Source organism: Lynx rufus, unplaced genomic scaffold, assembly GCF_022079265.1.
Source record: "Lynx rufus isolate CCGP_SWC_20201006 ecotype Redwood Valley unplaced genomic scaffold, mLynRuf1.p SCAF_4, whole genome shotgun sequence".
NCBI lineage: Eukaryota > Metazoa > Chordata > Mammalia > Carnivora > Felidae > Lynx > Lynx rufus.
The window spans coordinates 101858921-101882889 of record NW_025814856.1 but is presented as its reverse complement, the minus strand read 5'-3'; the positions used below and the strand labels follow the sequence as shown (position 1 = coordinate 101882889).

General features: G+C 40.2%; 1 protein-coding gene across 1 annotated transcript in view; it reads right to left on the bottom strand.

Annotated features, from left to right (window-relative positions):
* MIOS (meiosis regulator for oocyte development) overlaps positions 1–22730 on the bottom strand; it is a 47923-nt gene extending 25193 nt beyond the window's left edge. The window contains exons 1-3 of the mRNA XM_047095532.1: positions 22542–22730; positions 14929–16270; positions 14508–14606 (exon numbers count right to left, since the gene is read on the bottom strand). Coding sequence (XP_046951488.1) covers positions 14508–14606; positions 14929–16222 — 1393 coding nt within the window. The 5' untranslated portion in view covers positions 16223–16270; positions 22542–22730. The remainder of the gene's footprint in view (positions 1–14507; positions 14607–14928; positions 16271–22541) is intronic.
* Positions 22731–23969: the final 1239 nt, after the last annotated feature.

Here is a 23969-nt window from a genome sequence, read left to right as displayed (position 1 = left end):
ACTCTCTCTTCTCTCTCTCAAAAATAAACATAAAAAAGACTATTTAAAAATTGTTTAATGTTTATTTATTTTTGACAAAGAGAAAGAGAGACAGACAGACAGACACAGTGTGAGCAGGGGAAGGGCAGAGAGACAGAGAGGGAGACTCAGAATTTGAGGCAGGCAGGCTCTAGGCTCTGAGCTGTTAGCACAGAGCCTAATGTGGGCTTGAACTCACAAACTGTGAGATCATGCCTTGAGCCGAAGTCAGACGCTTAATGAACTGAGCCACCCAGGCACCCCCCAAAAAAGGATAATTTTAAACAGGTGAACAAAAAGCAGCAATTTATTTTTCAAACAAATTCTTACAGTTTAATAATATTTGAGTTTCTTAGAGTTTTTATTTTACAGAAATTGTGCCATGGAATAAATAAAGATGAATACGTACAACTCCAAAGAGTTCAGTACTACAAAGTGGAAATATGTCCTGTAAGTCAAGTGCATGGATACCGCGTCATGTATTTTGCCTGATCTTTTGGCCTTTTATGGCTTGATAACTATGCAACTGGTAATTAGGGTTATCAAATAAGCAGCGTGATATTATTGTGCATTTTTAAGTATATAGTCATTCTTTTTAACACATATAAATTTTAAAATTTATGATTTTAATTTATCTCTGAAAAAGAATTAAAATGTATTTACACATGTCTTTCAATACTAAAAGAACAAAACTATATCCCTTAAATTTAAGACTAACCTATATATATAAATAGAATCGATGTTTTATTGACAGGCGCAAGAGAAACAAGTTCACTTAAACATTAAAAAACATTTTTAGTTTGTGAGGGAGGAATTAAGATGGTGGAGTAAGTAGTAAGGGGACCCCAGGCTTGGGGATCTCGTCCCTTAAACACAGATCAACATCAAATCATATGAACACCCAGGAAATCGATCTGGGGATTAAGAGAACAATCTGCATAATCTGATAGAACGTGGCAGGTACTTGGTGCAGGGAGGCAAACTGGGGGACAGGAAAGCCATGGTGCTGCACAGGGGTGGGAGCCTTTTTCGCGAAGAGGAGAAAGAGAAGGGGAGAGAAAGAAGTGTGTTGGGTTCGCACAAGAAAAGCACTCCCCCAAAACCACTGATGGGGGAATCTTGAGGAACTGACTATCCCAACTTTTTGCAAACAGTGGGGCTGAAATTCTGGGTTTTTGACAGTCTGTGCCATTTGCTGCAGTAGATCCAAGAGGGTGGTGGTGCTCCTAGGGAGATGGAGGGGAGGTCCCGGAATAGACAGTGCGATGTGGGGATCCCCTGGGTCGCACTAGGAGAGAATATTCCTTTCCTGGAGTGCATTCGGACAAGGATATATTGCTTCTCCAAGGACAAAAGCTGAGGCTGGCGCCTTTGAATGTTCAATAGGAGACAGAGGTGTGCACTGTGGTGGGTAAAGTGGTCACAGCTTTTCACTGTGCATCATCATAAACTCCAGGCACCTGTACGGCCTTGCAATTGCTTTACTGGGACAGAAGGCACAGCAAGGCGAGCCTCTCCTTCAGAGGGGAGCAGGTCCACATTGTGGTGAGCCCTTTAAGATTCAGAGTTTTGAATCTCAGTCCTGCACCAAAGATGAAAACACTGAAGGGACACCTGGGTTGCTCAGTTGGTTAAGTGTTTGACTCTTGATTTTGGCCCAGGTCATACTCTTGTGGTTTGTGGGTTTGAGCCCTGCACTGGGCTCCAGCCTGCCAGTGCAAAGCTGGCTTGGGATTCTCTCTCTCCCCTCTCTCTCTCGGCCCCTCCTCACTTACATTCTCTCTCTCTCTCTTCTCCCTCTCTCTTCTCTCTCAAAAGAAATAAATAAACTTAAAAAATATATAAAAATAAATGGGAAATATTAAAACAAACAAACAATAACACTGGAAAGCTATGGTGCCCAGCATGTCTATGGCCCGGGGAACAGAAGGGTTGAGGGCACGGATCTGACAGAAGCCTGGGACACAGGAGGAGAAATTGTTCGCTTGTCTGTGAGGACTACCAGAACAGAGGTGGGCGCCAGCTCTCCTACCCAGGAATAGAGGAGAGAGCAGGGTGGCGCCATCTTCCCCCACCCATCAACAGGGTCTAACTTCAGCAAATAACACAGCTCCCCCAGTCAAGGCAGAAGCTGTTTACACCAAACCCCGCCCCCCTACACCCTGCAGGGACATCTTTACAAGGGCAGGTCTGATTGTGAGCCACTGCAGTGGGCCTCTTCCCCAAGGACCAACACAGCTCCCCCCTCCCCCACCCCCAAGTGCACAAGTCCACTGGTCATAGAGTGCTCCAAAGCATCAGCTTCAATTCTGGTGGAAACAGGACCCGACTTTTTTTTTTTTTTTTTTTTAAATCAGGCTTAGTTTTTTGTTCATTTGTTTGCTTTTGGTTTTTTGTTTCCTTTTCTTGTTTTTTGGATCAGGCTTCTCTTTCTTTTTCTTCTTTTTTGTTTTCTATTCCTTTGAAATCAGGCTTATAGTTTTTTGTTTGTTTTATTTCTTTTCTCTTTTTTTTGATCAGGCCTTTTTTTTTTTTTCAGTAGGCTTATTTTAATAGATCAAAGCACACCCAATTAAAGGTCAAATACTCCCCACTACAAGCAAGGAAGAACTCTGCCAAGGACTGACCAGGGGGAAAAAGCAGCTATATCACAACAGCACAGTGCATACATACAGCATATACCTGAAACACTTCCTGAAATGCCAGGCCCTGGACAGTGTATGACCCCTTCTTGATATACCCATTACTCTCAGGACCAGGAAATATAACAAGCTTTCATAACATGCAAAAGACAGGAACCTAGACAAAATGACAAGATGGAAGAATTGTCCCCCAAACAAAAATCAAGAAGAAACCACAGCCAGGATTTGCTCAAAACAGATATAAGTAATTTATCTGAACAAGAATTTAGAACAAGAGTCATAAGAATACTAGCTGGGCTTGAAAAAAGCATAGAAGACACCAGAGAAACACTTGCTACAAAAATCAAAGACCTAAAAACTACTCAGGCTGAAATAAAAAATGCTATAACTGAGATGCAAAACTGACTGGATGTAATCATGAGGATGGAAGAAACAGAGGACCAAATAGGTGATATAGAAGATAAAACTATAGAAAATAATGAAGCTGAAAAGGAGGAAAGAAAACTATTAGATCATGAATACAGACCTAGGGAATGCAACAATTCTATAAAGTGCAATAATATCATATCATAGGAGTCCCAGAAGAAGAGTAGGAAAAAAGACAGAAGGTTTATTTGAATAAATACAGCTGAGAAATTCCCTAATCTGGGGAAGAAAAACAGGCATTCAAGTCCAAGAGGCATGCTGAATTCCCGTCAAACACACACACACACACACACACACACCAAAAAAACAGGTCAACACCAAGACATATCATAGTGAAATTTGCAAAAAAAGAGAGAATTCTGAAAGCAACTAGGGACAAAAGGTCCTTAACCTACAAGGGTAGACACATAAGAGTACCAGGAGACCTGTCCACAGAAACTTGGCAGGCCAGAACAGAGTGGCATATGTTCAACATGCTAGTCAGGAAAAAAATGCAGCCAAGAATTTTTTTTTTTTTTAACTTCACATTTTCCAGAAATGTTTATTTATTTTGAGAGAGAGAGAGAGAGAGAGAGAGAGAGAGAGATGGAGAGAGACAATCCCAAGCAGGCTCCATGCTGTCAGCACTGAGCCTAACATGGGGCTCAATCTCACGACCATGAGATCAGGATCTCAACCAATCAAGAATCAGATGCTTAACCAAATGAGCCACTCAGCTGCCCCATCAACTGAGAATATACAGCAAGGGTGTCAGTCAGAAAGGAGAAATAGTTTCCAAAACAAGCAACAACTAAAAGAGTTTGTGAACACTAAACCAGCTATGCAAGAACTGTTAAAGAGGACCCTTTGAGTGGGAAAGAGAGACCAAAAACAACAAAGATAAAGGAACAATATACAGGAACAGTGACTTGACAGGTAATACAAATGGCACTAAATTCATATCTATAAATAATTACTTCTGAATGTAAATGGACTAAATGCTCCAATCAAAAGACATAGGGTACCAAAATGTGTATGTATGTATGTATGTATGTATACACACACACATACACACATACATATAAAAGACCCATTTATATGCTGCTTACAAGAGATTCATTTTAGACCCAAAGACACCTCCAGATTGAAAGTGAGGGGATGAAGAACAATCTATCATGCTAATGGACATCAAAATTAAGCTGGAGTAGCCATACATATATCAGACAAACTATATTTTAAACCAAAGACTATATAATAAAAGATGAAAAAGAGAACTATATCATAATAACGGGACCTATCCAACAAGAAGACCTAAAAATTTTAAATATTTATGTCCCCAAACTGGAAGCAGCCAAATATACAAATCATTTAATAACAAACATAAAGAAACTCATTGATAATAATACAATAATAGTAGGGGACTTTTATACTCCTCTTACCAAAATGAGAGATTATCTAAGCAGAAAATCAACAAGGAAACAATGGCTTTGAATGACACACTAGACCAGATGGGCTTAACAGATACGTTCAGAGCATTTCACCCTAAAGCAGCAAAATGCACATGGAACGTTCTCCAGAACTGATCACATACTGGGTCATAAATCAGGCCTCAACCAGTAAAAAAAGACTGAGATCATACCGTGCATATTTTCAGACCACAACACTATGAAACTTAAAGTCAACCACAAGAAGAAATTTGAAAAGACCACAAATATATGAAGGTTAAAGAACATCCTACTAGAGAATGAATGGATTAAGCAGGAAATTAAAGAAGAAATTAAAAAATACACGGAAGCCAATGAAAATAAAAACACAATAGTCCAAAACCTTTGGGAGGCAGCAAAGGTGACATAAGAGGGAATACAATACAGGCCTTCCTCAAGAAGGAGGTCTCAAATACAAACCTAACCTTACACCTAAAGAAGTTGGAAAAAGAACAGCAAATAAAGCCCAGAACCAGCAGAAGGGAAATAATAAAGATTAGAGCAAAAACACATGATACAGAAACAACAACAACAACAAAAACAAAATAGATCAATGAAACTAGGAGCTGGATCTTTGGAAGAATTAACAAAACTGATAACCCTCTACCCAGACTTATCAAAAAGAGAGCACCTGGGTGGCTCAGTTGGTTGAGTGTCTGACTTCGGCCCAGGTCATGATCTTGTGGTTCACAAGTTCGAGCCTTGCATCGGGCTCTGTGCTGACAGCTCAGAGCCTGGAGCCTGCTTCAGATTCTGTGTCTCCTTCTCCCTCTGCCCCTCCCCAGCTCACACTCTGTCTCTGTCTCTCTCTCAAAAATAAATAAAAACATTAAAAAAATTTTTAATTAAAAAAGGACCCAAATAAATATAATCACAAATGAAAGAAGAGGTATCACAAACAACACTGCAAAAATACAATTATAAGAGAATATTATGAAAAATTATATGCCAACAAAGTGGGCAATATGGAAGAAATGGATAAATTCCTAGAAACATACAAACTACCAAAATTGAAACAGGAAGAAATAGAAAATTTGAACAAACCCATAACCAGTAAAGAAACTGAATCCAGGGTCCAGGGCTAGATGGCTTTCCAGGGGAATTCTACCAAACATTTAAAGAAGAGTTAATACCTATTCTTTTGAGCCTATTCAAAAAAAACAAAAAGGAAGGAAAACTTCCAAACTGATTCTATGAAGCCAACATTACCTCGATTCAAAAACCATACAAAGACCCCACTAAAAACAAGAATTACAGACCAATACCCATGATGAACACGGATGCAAAAATTTCCAACAAGATACTAGCAAATAAAATCCGAACAGTACATTAAAAGAATTATTTTCTATGATCAAGTGGGATTTATTCCTGTGCTGCAGGGCTGGTTTAATAACCACAAACCAATCAACATGATATACCACATTAATAAAAGAAAGGATAAGAACCATATGATTCCCTCAATAGATGCAGGAAAAGCACATCCTTTTTTGTTAAAAACCCTCAAGAAAGTAAGGATAGAAGGAACATACCTCAACATCATAAAGGACATAAACGAAAGACCCATAACTAATATTATCCTCAATGGAGGAAAACTGAGAGCTTTTCCCCTCAGGTCAGGAACACAACAGGGATGTCTGCTCTCACCACTGGTACTGAAAGTCCTAGCTTCAGCAATCAGGCAACAAGAAATAAAAGGCATCCAAATTGGCAAGGAAGAAGTCAAACTTTCACTCTTCACAGACAACCTGATACTCTATGTAGAAAACTCAAAAGACTTCACCAAAAAATTCCTAGAACTGATCCATGAATTCAGCAAAGTCGCAGGATATAAAATCAACATACAGAAATGAGTTGCCTTTCTATACACCAATAATAAAGCAGCAGAAAGAGAAATCAAGGAATCAATCCCATTTATAATTGCACTAAAACCCACAAGATACCTGGGAACAAACCTAATCAAAGAGGTAAAAAATGTGTACTCCAAAAACTATAGAACAATATTTTTAAAAATTGGAGATGATACAAAGAAATAGAAAAACACGCTCATGGGTTAGAAGAACAGATATTTGCAAATGACATATCAGATAAATGGTTAGTATCCAAAATCTATAAAGAACTTAACACCCAAAAAACAAACAATCCAGTGAAGAAATAGGCAGAAGACATGAACAGACATTTTTCCAAAGACATCCAGATGGCCAACAGACACATGAAAAGATGCTCAATATCACTCATCATCAGGGAAATACAAATCAAAACCACACTGACAACCACCTCATACCTGTCAGAGTGGCTAAAATTAACAACTCAGGAAACAACAGATGTTGGTGAGGATGTGGAGAAACGGGAACCCTCTTGCACTGTTGGTGGGAATGAGAACTAGTGCAGTCGCTCTGGAAAACAGTGTGAGGTTCCTCAAAAATTAAAAACAGAACTACCCTACAACTCAGCAATAGCAATACTAGGAATTTATCCAAAGGATACAGGAGTGCACACTGATAGGGGCACAAGTACCCCAATGTTTATAGCAGTGCTTTCAACAACAGTCAAATTACAGAAAGAGCCTAATGTCCATCAACTGATGAATGGATAAAGAAGATGTGGTTTATTACTTAGCAACGAGAAAGAATGAAATCATGCCACTTTCAGCAATGTGGATAGAGCTGGAAGGTGTTATGTTGAGTGAAATAAATCAGAGAAAGACAGTTATCATATGTTTTCACTCATATGTGGATCTTGAGAAACTTAACAGAAGACCATGGGGGAAGGGAAGGGGAAAAAAATTAGTCACAAACAGATAGGAAGGGAGGCAAACCATAAGAGACTCTTAAACACAGAGAACAATCTGAGAGTTGATGGGGGAGTAGGGGAGTGGGGGAGTAGGGGAGTCGGGGAGTAGGGGAGTCGGGGAGAGGGGAAAATAGGTGATGGGCATTGAGGAGGACACTTGTTGGGATGAGCACTGGGTGTTGTATGAACCATGGGAATCTACCCCAAAAACCAAGAGCACACTTTACACACTGTATATTAGCCAATTTAACAATAAATTATACATAAAATACATACATATTGTTAATATGTTTATACTACCCAAAGCAATCTATACATTCAATGCAATCCCTATCAAAACAATGCCAGCATTCTTCACAGAGCTAGAACAAACAATTCTAAAATTTGTATGGAACCAGAAAAGACCCCAAATAGCCAAAGTAATGTAGAAAAAGAAAAGCAAAGCGAGATGCCTCACAATTCCAGACTTCAAGCTATATTACAAAGCTGTAATCAAGACAGTATGGTACTGGCACAAAAACAGACACAAAGGTCAATGGGAGAAAATCGAGCACTCAGAAATGGACCCACAACTATATAGTCAATTCATCTTCAACAAAGTAGAAAGAATACCCAATCGAGAAAAGACAGTCTCTTCAACAAATGGTGCTGGGAAAACTAGACAGCAACACGCAGAAGAATGAACCTGGACCACTTTCTTACACCATATACAAAAATAAACTCAAAATGTATGAAAGACCTAAATGTGAGACAGGAAACCATCAAAATCCTAGAGAAGAACACAGGCAGCAACCTCTTTGACCTCAGCCGTAGCACTTCTTACTAGACACATCTCTGGAGGCAAGGTTAACAAAAGCAAACATGACTTATGTGAATTTCATCAAGAAAAAAACCTGCACAGTGAAGGAAACATTCAACAAAACTGAAAGGCAGCCTATGGAATGGGAGAAGATATATGGAACTAACATATCTGATTAAGGGTTAGTATCCAAACTCTATAAAGAACTTATCAAACTCAACATCCAAAAAATAAATAATACAGTTAAGAAACAGGCAGAAGATGGGGCACCTGGGTGGCTCAGTTGGGTAAGCATCTGACTTCGGCTCAGGTCATGATCTCACAGTTCATGGGTTCAAGCCCCGCATCAGGCTCCGTGCTAATAGCTCAGAGCCTGGAACCTGGTTCAGATTCTATGTCTCCGTCTCTCTTTGCCCTTCTCCCACTCATGCTCTGTCTCTCTCTCTCTCAAAAATAAACATTAAAAAAAAAATTTAAGGGGCGCCTGGGTGGCGCAGTCGGTTAAGCGTCCGACTTCAGCCAGGTCACGATCTCGCGGTCCGTGAGTTCGAGCCCCGCGTCGGGCTCTGGGCTGGTGGCTCAGAGCCTGGAGCCTGTTTCTGATTCTGTGTCTCCCTCTCTCTCTGCCCCTGCCCCGTTCATGCTCTGTCTCTCTCTGTCCCAAAAATAAATAAACGTTGAAAAAAAAAAAAAAAAATTAAAAAAAAAAAAAAAATTTAAGAAAAAAAACAGAAATGGGCAGAAGACACAAAGAGATGTTTCTCTAAAGACGACATACAAATGGCTAACAGATACATGAAAAGATGCTCACCATCACTCACCATCAGAGAAATACATATCAAAACCACAATGAGATACCACCTCACACCTGTCAGAATGGCTAAAATAAAAACCCAGGAAACAAGAGATGTTGGCAAGGATTCACCTTACACTGTTGGTGGGAATGCAAACTGGTGCGGCCACTCTAAAAAACAGTGTAAAGGTTCCTCAGAAAGTTAAAGATAGAGCTACCCTACAACTCAGCAATTGCACTAGTAGGTATTTATCCAAAGGATACAAAAATACTGATCTGAAGAGGCACAAGCACCCCAATGTTTATAGCAGTACCATCAACAGCAAGCCAAATTATAGAAAGAGCCCAAAGTCCTTCGACTGATGAATGGGTAAAGAAGACGTGGAAAACACACACACACACACACACACACACGCACACACACACACACTGTATGATTCCACTCATATGTGGAATTTAAGAAACAAAACAGATCAACATGGGGAAGAGAAGGGAGAATAAAATAAGATAAACACAGAGAGGGAGAGGGCACCTGGACAGCTCAGTCAGTTGAGCATCTGACTGTTAATTTTGGCTCAGGTCATGGTCTCAGGGTCATGAGATCCAACCTTGCATTGAGGTCCATGCTGGCTGTGGAGCCTGCTTGAGATATTCATTCTTTCTCTCTTTCTCTCTCTCTCTCTCCCTCTCCTTTTGCCCTTACACTGTTCACACGTATGCTCTCTCTTGCTCTCAAAAAAATGCAAACAAAAAAACAAGAGGGAAGCAAACCGTAAGACTCTTAACTATAGAAAACAATTAGGGGTTGCTAGAGGGGAGATGAGTGGGGGGGATGGGCTAAATGGGTGATAGGCATTAAGGACGTCACTTGGTGCTATATGTAAGTGATGAATCACTAAACTGTACTCCTGAAGCCAATATTACACTATATGTTAACTAACTTGAATTTAAATAAAATCTTGGAAGAAAAAAAAAACACTTTTAAAAAATTGGTTTCAAATACTACACCAAGCAATCAGACACTATGCTATTTGCAGATAGTAATTTGTTGCATTTATACATCTGTATAACAAAGCAGTAAAAGTATCAAGTGTTTGTAAGAACATTTTGTTAAAAACATTAAGTCCTAGCTATTCTGTCTGTTAAAATAATTCTGAATAGACAAGTTCTATAGATCAGAATTTACCCTTTAAGTATGAAAAATATTTTCATCATATTGGATAGAAGGCTGACCAGTATTTATTACACAATTTTCTGCCACCTTAAAAGGAAGAAATTATAATTAACATTATGAACACTGCTCCACAAGACTTACAAGACATTCCCTTAGAGCATGCCTTCTCATCCTGGTTGACTTCAACACTCAGTCTGTCCAATAAATCAGTCTGTCTCTTTGCTTCCTTATATCCAGTGGTTCACGCCTCCAAGATTTTACTCACTCCTTTAATGAACACATCCAAACTGATCCTCCTTCAAAAGAGCCACTTTCTTGGGCGCCAGGGTGGCTCAGTCAGTTAAGTGTCTGACTTCAGCTCAGGTCATTATCTCATAGTTTGTGAGTTCGAGCTCCACATCAGGCTCTATGCTGACAGCTCAGAGCCCGGAACCTGCTTCAGATTCTGTGTCTCCCTCTCTCTCTGCCCCCCACCCAACTCACGTTTTTTTTTTTTTCTCTCTCTCTCTCTCTCTCATAAACATTAAAAGGAAAGTTACAAAAAAAAAAAAAAAAAAGAGCCACTTTCTTACCACAACCTCATCGCCTTTCAGAAATCTCTCTTCTAAATTTTTCAACCTTACAATCTCTTGGCCCCTCTTATTTTTACTTACCAGTCTCCTGTCATTTCCCTCCCCAAAACCAACAAATGAATCATTCTCTTGCCAGTACCCTTAATTCTCTCACCATACTGTCCTTTATTTTATCTTCTGATTAAAACAATTGCCCCACAATCCTCTCATGTTTCTCAAAACAACCCTGGCTCCTTTTCTCCAGGTCTTCTACCACCTCCCTGCTCCTTTTCAACAAGCAAACCTACCACACTGAGAAAAGAGAGCCATTGCGTGGTAAACTCATCAGCCTCCAGTCATTCAACCTTATACAACCTACATACCTTTCCCTTTCCCTCTGGCAGTATGGAGAAAGTGTACATCCTGTCTAAAGCTAATCTTTCACCTGTGCTCTGGATCCTATTCCTTCATATTCCTAGGAATTTTGCTCTTCACTCCCTTCTCTCTGCATCATCACTTCTTTGCATGGGTTTCCTCACATTAGCATTTAAACTTGCTTAAATCAATCCCACGTTAAAAACAAAGCAACACAAAAACCTTCCTATGACTCTGGATTCACCTGCTGTGCTGCTTTTATTGTATCCCTTTTTATCCTCCTTCATGTGGTCAAATTCCTTGGAAGAATTATTTAAAATGGATGACTTTACTTCTTCAACCTACCCTAAATTTCTTGCCCACTGCACAGCTCCACCTAGCTATCTCAAATTCAACTTTCTCTAAAATGAACTTTTTCTTCTCAAACGCACTCTTAGGTTATTCCTATCTAATCAACTAGTACCAGTATTATCTTAGTTTCCTAAGGTAAATATGTGTGCTTTCACTTTTCCTTCCCGTCCGTCTCCTTTACTCAATCATTAAATTTTGTCACACTCTCTAATTTACCCACATTTCTCTCACTCCTCTGCCACTAACTTTGGTAGGAACACCCTCATATCTTGCCTAATAACTGTAGCTTTTATCTTGAGGTTCCTGTTTGATCCTTTCCAATTCATTCCACACATAGCGACAGCTCTAAAACACAAATCTAATTTTGTCAATACTCTGAAATCTTTCCTTGCTTCCCCTTGTTACAGTCTCCCTAAATTCTTACCATGATTTCTAAGTCCTGAGCTGCCCCACTGCTTACCTTTCTAGTCAGCACTCTTTCCTCATTTTTTTTCTCTCACACTCTGTTCCAGCAATACTAAAATGTGCTACAGTCCCTCTCCTCTGGGTTAATTGCATATGCTGCTCCATGTAAAGACCTTGTCTTCACTGTTACCTCCTCCAGGGAACCCTCTCCAATCCTTAACAGCCAGGCTAGCATTCTTCTATACATAACTGTTTGTTCTTCCTCATGTTAAATTGCCTATGTACTTGTCCATATTCTGAATCAGAATGTAAACTTCCCAGGAATAGGGGTAATATCTACTTTGTTCAGTCTCTACAAAGGAAGAGACTTATCTTGTTGACAGTTATGCCTTTATTATTCCAAGGACAATTCTTGGCATATAACAAGCAAATAATAAGCATTTGCTGAATAAACAAATTTACCTCATACTGTAATTGTAAGAATGACATAAAGTAACATGGGGAAAGCAGTTAGCATGATGCCTAATTCATAGAGCACTCAGTATCTATTATTTGTGACGAAAGTTAAAATTTCACTGTGTGGTCTAATAAACTTGTATATGATATTACTGTGAGCAAGAAGGTTCAGTGTGTTGACTTACTATGTGTTGAATCATTAGGGATACAATTAGAGAAAGGAGTAGGGCCAGATAAAAAACTGAAGTCCACAAGTGCCATCTTTGACAGTTATTTCTCTACTTTTTACTTTGGGGCTATAAAAACAAAAATATCAAAACCAAAACAAAGAAAAAGCTAAAAGTCTAACAATGAGGAACTCTCTCCCATATAGTTTTTTAATGTGGGTAAAGACTATTTTTGATTCAAGACATTCGGTTTCTACTTCACCAGAAATATATAATGATGGTCTATTTTTCCCCTTGCTTTTCCTCAGAGGTAGTTTGTAAGTTTTTTCCCTAAAATATGTCAAAATACAACAACAACAATAATAAACCTCAGAATAACTAAGAATGCAATGTGCCCTCACCTACCATATGGCAAAAATACTAAAAATTCTATAAACTCGGTGTTTAAGTCTTTGCAGCAGCAGTTCTAACCATGGTACGCAGGTTCATCTACAGGGATATGATAGTATTATCTGCCCTTTTATTTATATTAATAAAAATGGAAGTTTCTAAATAGACTCATTTTATTTATAATAAATTTACTTATTTGTTTACATTTGTTTTTGAGAGACAGAGCACAAGTGGGGAGGGGCAGAGAGAGAAGGAGACACAGAATCGAAAGCAGGCTCCAGGCTCTGAGCTGTCAGCACAGAGCCTGACGCAGGGCTCGAATCCACGAACTGTGAGATCATGACCTGAGCCGAAGTCAGATGCCCAACTGACTGAGCCACCCCAGCACCCCAATAATAAATTTATTTGTAATAAAAGTTACTTTTGGGGCACCTGGTAATAAATCTATTTATAATAAAAGTTACTTTTGGGGTTCATGGGTGGCTCAGTCGGTTGAACGTCCAACTTGGGCTCAGGTCATGATCTCACATTTTGTGGATTCAAGTCCCATGTCAGGCTCTGTGCTGACAGCTCAGAGCCTACAGCCTCCTTCTGATTCTGTGTCTCCTTCTCTCTTTGCCCCTCCCCTGCTCACACTCTGTCAATCTCCCTCTCAAAAAATAAACATTTAAAAAAAATTTTTTTTTAAATAAAAAAAGAAATTTAAAAAGTTAGTTTTTTGGTGGAAAGCTAATGAGAAAATACCAAAACGGAACTGATCAGATAATAGTCTATTGCATGTTCAGCAATGTGGAACAAAGTAACGTGAAAGTCCTTTAAGCTTCTTTTTAATAATATAACAGTTTAGTTAAAATGCTTAACCTATTCTTATTAAAAAATAATATTTTATTTGGTATTATTTGTACAGTATTTATGAAAACCCTATTAAAGACCAAGTTGAACTTATTATTTGAACTGCCACTCTTTGACTAATAATATAAACTACTTTTCGAGCAGCCTGACTTTGTGGCCCAAATTTGACTGCCATCAAAAGCTAGATACTGAATACTAGGTCGGGGGAAGTATCATAGTAAAATGCACAATTCAATTCCAATAAAAACAGTAAGAACAATGGTTCAATGAAAAGATAAGTTTGGCTCTTTTGTCATCTTTATCTTATTCTTAAATAGTTGATCAATTTCAACCCTGTATTAATTCATACATTAATTTAATTATCAAGGATTCTTTCAGGTAAGGCTCCTTCAGGCAAGGCCACACTTCCTGACATAGTTACTTAGATCTTGCCATAGATAGCTAAGACAAAGTGTTTGGACAGCGGAATTAAAAGGGAACTCCTTCAATTATACATCTTTTTATTTAGTTTTTATAGAAGCAAAATACTGTGATAAAATCCAAACCAACCACCATGACCCTGTAAGTCATCGGATGTAATACCTCTCAGGATCTTCAAAAAATAACATGGGATAAATGAATAGATTTAGAAAGACAGTATCACTTGAAAGAAGTAAGACTCCCTCCAAAAAGAATTCTGGATATAAAAACAATTATGCATTTAACTCAACTAAAATATCTAATCAGAACCCCCCCCAACAAAAAATAAAAAACAAAGTATGTATGCATACTATTCTGAAGTAACTAACGAGGAAAAAGTAGAAAATAGAGTACAAAAATTATAAAACTTTAAAAAATAAAATTGAATTTTCTTACCCAAAGAGGATTTTACAATTGATTTAATTCCTGCATAAACCAATGATCCTTTGTTTCCTGGAGATTTCTGATCCATATCTTCTGTATACTGCTTCATAAGTATTTAAACGCATAGGAAATACTAATGATGATGTATAATAAAATACGTCAGAGCTGAATTTATTTTGATACGGAGCCAATTCATAATAGGCATCAGTGATAGTTCTACTTTATCGTAGATATACTTTTCTTCTTTCTCTACAATCTATAAAGCAGTATTTCAAGCTCAAGTTTTAAATAATTTTACTCTGTAATTTTAGCATTATGTAACTCGTATTTGCATATAAAACATTCAGAATAAAAGTTAAAGGCTGACTTTTCAGCAAACTTTCAGAACATTTCTACCTGATTCAGCTCATGAAATTCACAATGAAAAGGATATAGTGCAGAGTATACCAGAGTGACTTGAGCTGTGGATCTTCATTTCCAGCTAAAATATGGTTTCTCCACACCTGTTCTGTATCAAGTCCATACCTGGATAAAGCCCGAAGGCGCATCTTCGTTGCTATATCTTTTTCTAAAGAATTATCATTTTCTTCTTCTGCACATTCATACAAATGACGGCCACAAGCCCACATTAAAGATGTTATTGGGCTCCAGGCAAGAGATATCCTTTCAAAAACAGTGAAATCAGACATTGTTCGGTTGGGAGTTACAACTATCATTCGATTTTGACTCGTTGGATGCCAAGCAAAGGAAGCAATGTAATTGTCACAAGGTTGCACACTTCTTTCAATTATTGTGGGCTCAGTTTCATCTCCAATGGGAGTGGGTGTGTGCTGCATATCATATAATCTAATAATATTACTATCCCTTGTCAAAGTGGCAAGCAGACCAGTCCTAGTTGGACACCATGCTACTTTTGTTAAGGGCTTTGGCTGCTCAGTCAAAGTCAAAACTGGCTTCTCAAATTTCCTTAGATCCCATATTGCAACCTGACCTTCATAGAAGGAAGCAACACGATCGTGGAAGTATGGGTCTACTGTCACCCCCTGAACAGCTTTTGTATTTACAAACATCTTTTGGCTCGTATTCCGAAGATCAAATATGGCTAGGTTACGATGCATACCAGCAAGGAGAAGTTTCTGGTCTCGTGGAAGCCAACAAAGAGACAGACAAGCATCATTCTGTCCCAATTCATAAAGAGGTTTTGTTACCAATAATGTTGTTTCAGTTTCACCTGCTGAAAGTCTCACTTTCTCCATGGGAACTATGTCAGGTGTATATTTGCTGCAAATATCCCAAATCAGCACCGAAAAATCAGCTCTATGTTTATCTAGCCCAGCAGCAAGCCAGTTACTATCCAATGGATTCCATGCAAGGGTATTGCATTGTCGGGCATGTTTTGGGACAAATTCTTTTCCTATCAAATCTTTGAATTTTGAGTTATGATCCTGACCAAGACTTGTAAGTACAACTCGACCATTTGCTTGTCCAACTGCTAGGAGGCATTCAGGATCATAATTGAGATACCAGGCAACACATTTCATATATGGTGTATCTGAATTTATTGATAGTAATGTAGCTGCAGAGTCTTCAGATAAACGTAAAGATCCAGCTTTGAGTTCTGAATTCACAGTAGATTCCACGTGATATAGGCTCAGTTCTGAGTCACACACAACAAATCTATCAACTTGGTGTGGTGCCCACAATATATCAGGTTTGGTACCGCTCATGTTTAGTGATGTGCTCAAGTAGTCCAGTCAGGTCCATTCACTGAAAATCTGTTTAAAAATAAAAAGTTTTAAAACGTTAACAAAATACAAATCTAAGATGAATAAGCTATTTGGAAAGTCAGGAAATTCTCTATATAGGTACTCTGTTTCTCAATATATTTCTTCCAACTGCTAGGAATTCATGACCATATTTATTAATTAAAGAGGGAAAAAGGAGGGTGCCTGGGTGACTCAGTCAGTTGAGTGTCTGACTCTTAATCTAGGCTCAGGTCATGATCCCAGGATCGTGGGCTTGAGCCCCATGTTGGGCTCTGTGCTGGGTGTGGAGCCTGCTTGGGATTCTCTCTGTCCCCGTGCCCTTCTCCCCTGCTTGAAGGGAAGGGGAAGGGGAGGAAAGAAGGAAGGAAGAAATAAGGAAAAAGAACTTCTCCCAATAAAATGAGGTGGTAAGATTCTGAGAACTACATTTTGGCCTTTTTTCCCATGATCAAGTATTTTAATTGCACTGTGACTACTAACGTCATTAACCCCAGAATTAATATAACTTCAGCATGGTGAGCAAATTAATAAGCATCATCCCTTTGAAGGGGGTAAAACTTTAAAGAATTATGAATCATGTTCTTAAGCAACAGTTTAGAGCAACACTATCCAACAGAACTTTCCGCAGTGACAGAAATGTTCTCTAGCTATACTGCTGTCCAATAGGGTAGCTACTAGCAACATGTGGCTACCAAGCACTAAAAATGTGACTAGTACAATTTTTAAATCTTATTTACCTTTAACTAATTTTTAATAAATAGCCACAGGTTGCCAGCATAATAGACAATGAAGATTTAAAATACAATGCCACTACAAAGACAGAGGTCTCTTTCTCAAGGTTCAACAATAACAAGCAGCTCTATATGGCAGAATAAATAGCAGCATGTATTGAGCAGAGCTGACTTTTATTCCCACCCCTGACGTATATTAGCTATACGCCTGGGAAAGGCCTTTGTGACTGGGGGTCCTTTTGTTTTTTCGTCTATACAACCAAAGAGTTGGTTTAGTGTTTGCCAAATTTCATTCACATACCATCTATTTTTATTTAATATTTTTATTTACATTGACTATTTTTAAAATCAGAAAATCTATTTTAACCTATCATAAAATCCATGGATCATGGGCATGGTATGCTAAATGTATTTTTCTAATATACATTGAAATGTATAACTATTAAAATGCTTAATATGTTAACTATACTGGAATTTTTTAAAAATGCTTATGTTTTACCTAAAATCATCCTGTTTACAACCAGCAGTACATACTGCATTTGAGAAAAACTGAATTAAGTGATCATTAAAGGCTCTTTCAGATTTCAATTCTATACATTTTGATTAATATTGACTTGGGATTTTGAAAAGATAAATATGACAGTCATTTAAGCACAAACTAAAAATAACTATGTTAAAATGTTATTTTAAAAACAAAAGCTACTTAACAAAAATGTAAATGTCTGTTTTTAACCAATTCTCGCTAGAGGCTATAGTGTGGATTAAAAAGAAACATGGGGCGCCTGGGTGGCTCAGTCGGATGAGCATCCTACTTTGGCTCAGGTCATGATCTCCTGGTTCATGAGTTCGAGCCCCGCATCGGGCTCTGTGCTGACAGCTCAGAGCCTGGAGCCTGCTTCAGATTCTGTGTCCCCCTTCAGATTCTGGGTCCACCCCACCCCTGCTTGTGCTCTGTCTCTTTCAAAAATGAATAAACATTAAAAAAAAATTTAAAAAAAAAGGAACAAAGACATTTAGTACCTTTATGGCAAATGGTATCTGCACAACCATGTTCTCAGGTTTTTTTTAATAGGTTTTGTTTTGTTTTGTTTTGTTTTTAACTTTTACTTATTCTTGGAGGGGGAGGAGCAGAGAGAGGGAGACAGAGAATCCCAAGCAAGCTTCGTGCTGTTAGCGCAGAGCTCTGGGGTTCCAACTCACAAACCATGAGATCATGACCTGAGCTGAAACCAAGAGTCCAATGCTTAACCAACTGAGCCACCCAGGTGCCCCTATAGTGTCAGTTCTTAAAAGGTAAAGCTATGGTTCGTTCATTCATCCCCTATACCAGATACAGAACCTGGCACAGACTCCTAATACAGATAAACTAAATAAATTCAGCTCAAACATACTTGCTTTACTTTTTGATCTTGTAAAACTTTTAGTCAGGAACTATTAGTCCAGAATTCAACAGACTCATACAATTTAAATGGAAAATCCACTAAGAATACTTATACTGGCTTATTTCCTTTCTTCGGGTTCTGAAGCTCAATATCAATCATTTCAATTATATTCTTACTAGACAGACCCTCAATTTCTTCATTTCCTTGCCACTTTAGGCTTGTCTTCCCCTAACCTTGATCAACCCTTATTCTTCTCTCCTCCACTCAGGCTGCCAAGTTTCACAGCTTAAGGACAGTTTCCACAGAAATTAAGGTATACAACACGTCTGGCCTATGGTGCTGATTCTGCAATTCTTTTACTTATCTGTATACTCAGGCCTTTATGAAATTCATCTTTATGTAATATCACAGGGACCTTTCTAAAATGCAAACTTAACCAGGTTATACAATCTCTGCTTAAAACCCTCTAATGGTTTCCAATTGTTCTCAGTACAGAGTTCCAAAATCTTCAATATAACCTATAAAGTCCTAAATCTTTTGGCCTCTACCTACTGCTTTGGCCTCAAGGCACACCATTTTCCTCCTTGCTGTGTTCTGGCGACACGGTCTTCTTTTCAGTTCCTAGATTATAACCTCCCTCTGTCCCCTCCCCTCATCACCCCCCCCCCCATCACCACTCTTGCAAATGCCGTTCCCTCTTGTTAGAACATTCTTCCCTCCCTTCTTGGTCAAGTTAACACCTGCTTGACCATCTCTCAACCATCATGGTTGACATCAAACATCCTCTATCCCCTCCCTAGTCTGTCAGGTTACTTAGTTATGTACTCTCAGTGAATAGTATTCCTTCCCTTTAAATCACCCTGTCTCTCCTACTAAATTATAAGCTCCATAAGAGCAGGAAAAGTACCTTTTGCTTTCTATTTGTACCTCTGATACCCAGCCCAGTGCCAGGCACTTAGTAGATACTTAACAATTACTGGTTAAATGAATGCATTTGTTAAATGCTCCATCTGACATTTCCCACACTGTTATATCCAAGTTTTACCAATCTCCTCATGTTTCTACCTATACTCTTCCTAGTAGAGACTGGCTCCAGGCAAGAGCAAAGTGCCCACTGTCATAACTGGTTCCAATGATGGGCAAGAGCCCACAGTGAGCCACAATGATCCTAAGAAAGGATCATTCTAATACCTTTCATTTATTCTATAAATATTTATTGGGCATAGTGTATGTGCTAGACACTGTTTTAAATGCTAACATGGTAGTAAACAGGGACAGATAAACTCTCTGATTGCTATGGACTAAATTGTGCCCTCTCCCCCAAATTCATACTGAAGCCCTAATCCCCAATATGATAGTATTAGAGAGAGCCTTTAAGGGGGGTGATCAGAGTGAAATGAGGTCATAAGGGTAGAGTGCTAAACTGATAGAACTGGTACCCTTACAAGAAGAGAGAGAGAGCTATAGAGCTCTCTCCCTACCATGTGAAGACACAGTGAGGACACAGTAAGAAGGACACAGTGAGAAGGCAGCTATCTGTGAGCCAAGAAAAGAACTCTCACCAAAACTAGACCTGGCACCCTGATTTCAGACTCCAACCTGTGAGCACTGTAAGAAAATAAATTTCTGTTGTTTAAGCCATCTAGTCTAGGGGCTTTTGTTATGGCAGCCCAAGCAGACTAATAAAGGTCTAACAATGCCTGCGTTCTAGAGCTGAAGTTAGGATGTAGTAGGACGTAGCTGCAGTAGGACGTAGGTAAGACAACAGAAAGCAGGAACAGATACTACCAAGTAAGGGTTCACACTCATGCCTGTACGGACAGAGGAAACCTCTTAACTGGAGGTATCTGGGGATCTAGCCTATCTTCCTATCTTATCAATAGGACTTTCAAAGTATGCTTCTATTAAGCACACTTTCAATCTGGGCTTCCATCCCATAATCATATTCTTTACATGGATGATCTGTAAGAAAACTTGGTGGCAAACTGAAAAATCCACCTTAAAAAACACAGAGGGTGCCTGGGTGGCTCAGTTACTTAAGCATCCAACTTTGGCTCAGTTCATGAACTAGCAGTTTATGAGTTCCAGCCCCACATCAGACTCCATGTTGACAGCTCAGAGCCTGAAGCCTGCTTTGGATTCTGTGTCTCCCTCTCTCTCTGCCCCTCCCCCACTCGCACTCTGTCTCTCTCAAAAATAAGTAAACATTAAAAAAAAATTAAAAGAAACACACAAAATAGAAAGCGTTACTATAATTTAAAAAACTCTGATTTGCATGACTCTCAAGGGAGGACCATCAGCATTTCTTCTGATGTAAGTATGCATGTACAACATTTATACCCATAAAATGTTTCATATCCATAAAATCTGATTACAGTAATTTTTGTACAAAACTTGAGAGTTAGACTGGCAAACCCCTTTCATTTCACACTGGAGTAAAGTGAAGACCAGGCGTTTTGGTTCTTGTCCAAAACCTCCCAACTCCCATCCCAGATTACTGTATAAGAAAAAAATCAACTACATCATTTGCAGGGCCTAGTGCAAAATGAAAATAACAAGGCCCTCTTACTGAAAAATCATTAAGAATTTCAAGGTGGTGACCAAGAACATTAAACCAAGTGCCAGCCCTTCTAAACAACGGGTCATATGTGACTGCATAGGTTGTATTAACAACCTAGAGATATATCCATAAGCACCCTTTTAAGAAATATGTTTTTTTTACAATCCAACACATGGTATAGATGGATCCTGGCTCATGAACGTAGATGACTAGGAATAAGGTGAAGAGCAAAGAGAACTGAACCTGGAGTCAGGGGACCTCCAGCCACGCACTGGCTAAACACTAACAAGTCTGTTAATACACCAAGACTGTAAGAGATAGAACACACCCTACCTTCATGTCACAAAGTTGTGACAAACTGAGTTCTTCATATCACACAGCTGTTAGTATCACTATGATTTTCTTCCACAACCCTGAAGTTAATGTTTTCAAGTGTTGGAAACACTGAAAAGTGGGAGTGGAAGGGGTGAAATCTGCAATAATTACAGCTTATGTTAACATCTTCACCTTCAAGTTTTACAAGCGTTCACTTCCCCTCAATGGTTTTGAGCACAGGAAAGCCATACTGATCCTGTATTCTTCACCATAACATCTGTAAACAGCACTATCCGACAGAAATACAGTGTTAGCCACAGGATTTAAGTTTCTAGTAGCCACACTGAAAAAGTATAAAGAGATGAAATTAATATATTTTATTCTCCCCAACATATAAAAAAAATCCCTTTCCAACATGCAATCAAACTAAAAAACTATTCAATTTTTTTTTGTCTGTTTGGGAGGGGGGTGTCAAGTCCTGTAAATCCAATGGGTATTTTATCTTACACTTAGAGCACATCTCAACTCTGTGTGGCTACTGGACAGTGAAGATCCACAATACTAAGTGTACAAAGTATCCAACTACCCTCTCACATCCTTTTGTTGTCTTCTACTTCTCTTACCGTAACAAATAACAACAGCAGCAGTTTCAGGAAGTTTTCACCCTCACCATCTTCAAGGAGATGCATTACACAAATTTCCCTTAAAATATAGTTATACAAAGGGCCTGTAATGCAGGCATCTGCAAATCATTTTAGCACTGCTCGTGGCACACGTGAAAGGCTTTATTCATCCTCTTACGGAATTTTCACTACTCATACAAGCACAGAACACAGCTAACCAACCGGGTGACAGGCCCTTTAGGAAGTATTTAATAAAGTACAACCAAAGCGAGGCTCTTGCTATTCCGGGTAAATCAGGAATCTGAGGGCCACTCCCACGCTCTAGACACCTGGCTGAGCCGCCCGTCCAACGCGAGGACGCGGTTCCGCAAGAACTCGCCGCGCGGCGCGCGGCCCCAGCGTCCCCGACGAGGTCCGAGCGCGCCCCGAGGCCTCCTGCAGCTCCGAGGCTCCCAGCTAGGCCCTGCCGGCCGCCCGGAGCGGTTATCCCGCAGCGCGGAACGCTACGCCCTGCGCCTCGGCTCCGAGATGGCCCCCGGGTCCGCCCCCGCCCGGGCCTTTCAACCGGGCTTTCCCGGGCCCCTCGCGGCGGCCCCGGCACTCCCGAGCCCACTACCCGGGCCTCCGTCGGAGGTGCTGAGACGCGCGGCCCGAGCCGCGCTCACTGACCTGATGAGGCAGCGCGGCCACCGCACAGCCACTTCCGGCTTGGTCACCGCCCCTCCCGCCGCGGGAGTCCGGGCGCGGGCAAGATGGCGGCCGCGGCGCCGCGGTCAGTAACCTAGGCCACCCGGCTGGGACCCACGACCCCACCACCGCGCCTCCGGCACACGCGGACGTGCTTCGGCCTCGGAAGGATAGTTCCCCGCCCGTGAGCCCCGCCCTTCGTCGCCCCGGAATAGCCCCGCCTTGGGGCGGGGCCACTGCCCAGGAGGCCCCGCCTTCCGCTCGAGCGCTCCCCTGCGCCCCCGGAGGCGCCGCCCCTGCGGCCTGCGAGAGGTAAAGCGGGCAAGCTTACCTGGACCGACTCTCAGAGAGGAAATTTCCCAAGTACTACACACACTTTAGCTCATTTGATCAGTTAAATTTACATTAACAATTTATGCAGGCCATACATGTAGTGGAAACTCCAGGGTGTTTGGTTCAAGATTTATTCATTAATTTACTCATTCTACAAACACCTCTTGAGTGACCTTGTGGACCTAGCACCATCCTGGAATGCTCGGGAACTGAAGTAAACAAAAAAGAAGTGGTCCTGGAAGAAAACAGGGATGCCTTGTAAGGCTAATACGTGCTCCATCGAAGGGGCGCCTCCTTAGTGTAAGGAGGTCAGGAAGGCTTCCTTGAGGACCCCTAGGGTGAGACTGGGGGAATTAGATGGGGAAGGGAACGGAGAGGAGGGGGTTGGAAGAGAAGAGCCTTTTAGGGCAGAGGAAGAGTGAAAGTTGAGGAGGGATGGCATCTCAATGGGGAAGCAGTCAAGTATGGATGGATGAGCAGAGGAAGTGGGGAGAGATTAAGATGCTGTATCAGAAAGGCATTTGGAAACCACGGTAGTGGGGTTGTCCTAAAGACAATGATGCAGTATTGAATGTTTTTAACTAGGCAAGTGGTATGATGGTTTTTCCAGGAGAAAGGAAAGGATAGGGTAAGTATCCCCACGAGAGATTATGGTAATCCATACTACCACTGATATGGAGAGTGGGAATGGAGAGAAGTGTGGGGAATATTTAGAAGATGGAATGAACAGAGCTTGAGGGTTGACTAAGATGAGTGAGGGACAGAGAGGGTTCTAGGTTTCTGGTTCCCATAACTGAGTGAATGGTGCAGCCACAAGTGTCACAAATCTGACACAGGTTCCTTGAGATATCTGGCAACCATGCTTAAAAATGGGTGGTTTGGGGCTTGTAGTGATTGGCACAGATAGCAAAATGAGCTTAATCCCCATGATCTTCAAGGCAGATCGTTTTGGCAAGAGGATGAGTTTGGGAGGAGCATTGCCTGAAGTGGTCTGAGGCTCCTTTTCATTCCTGCTGTTGGAGAAGTGGAGGCTGGAGAAAGTACTGTACTGCTGTGGGGAGATACCACAAGATTCAT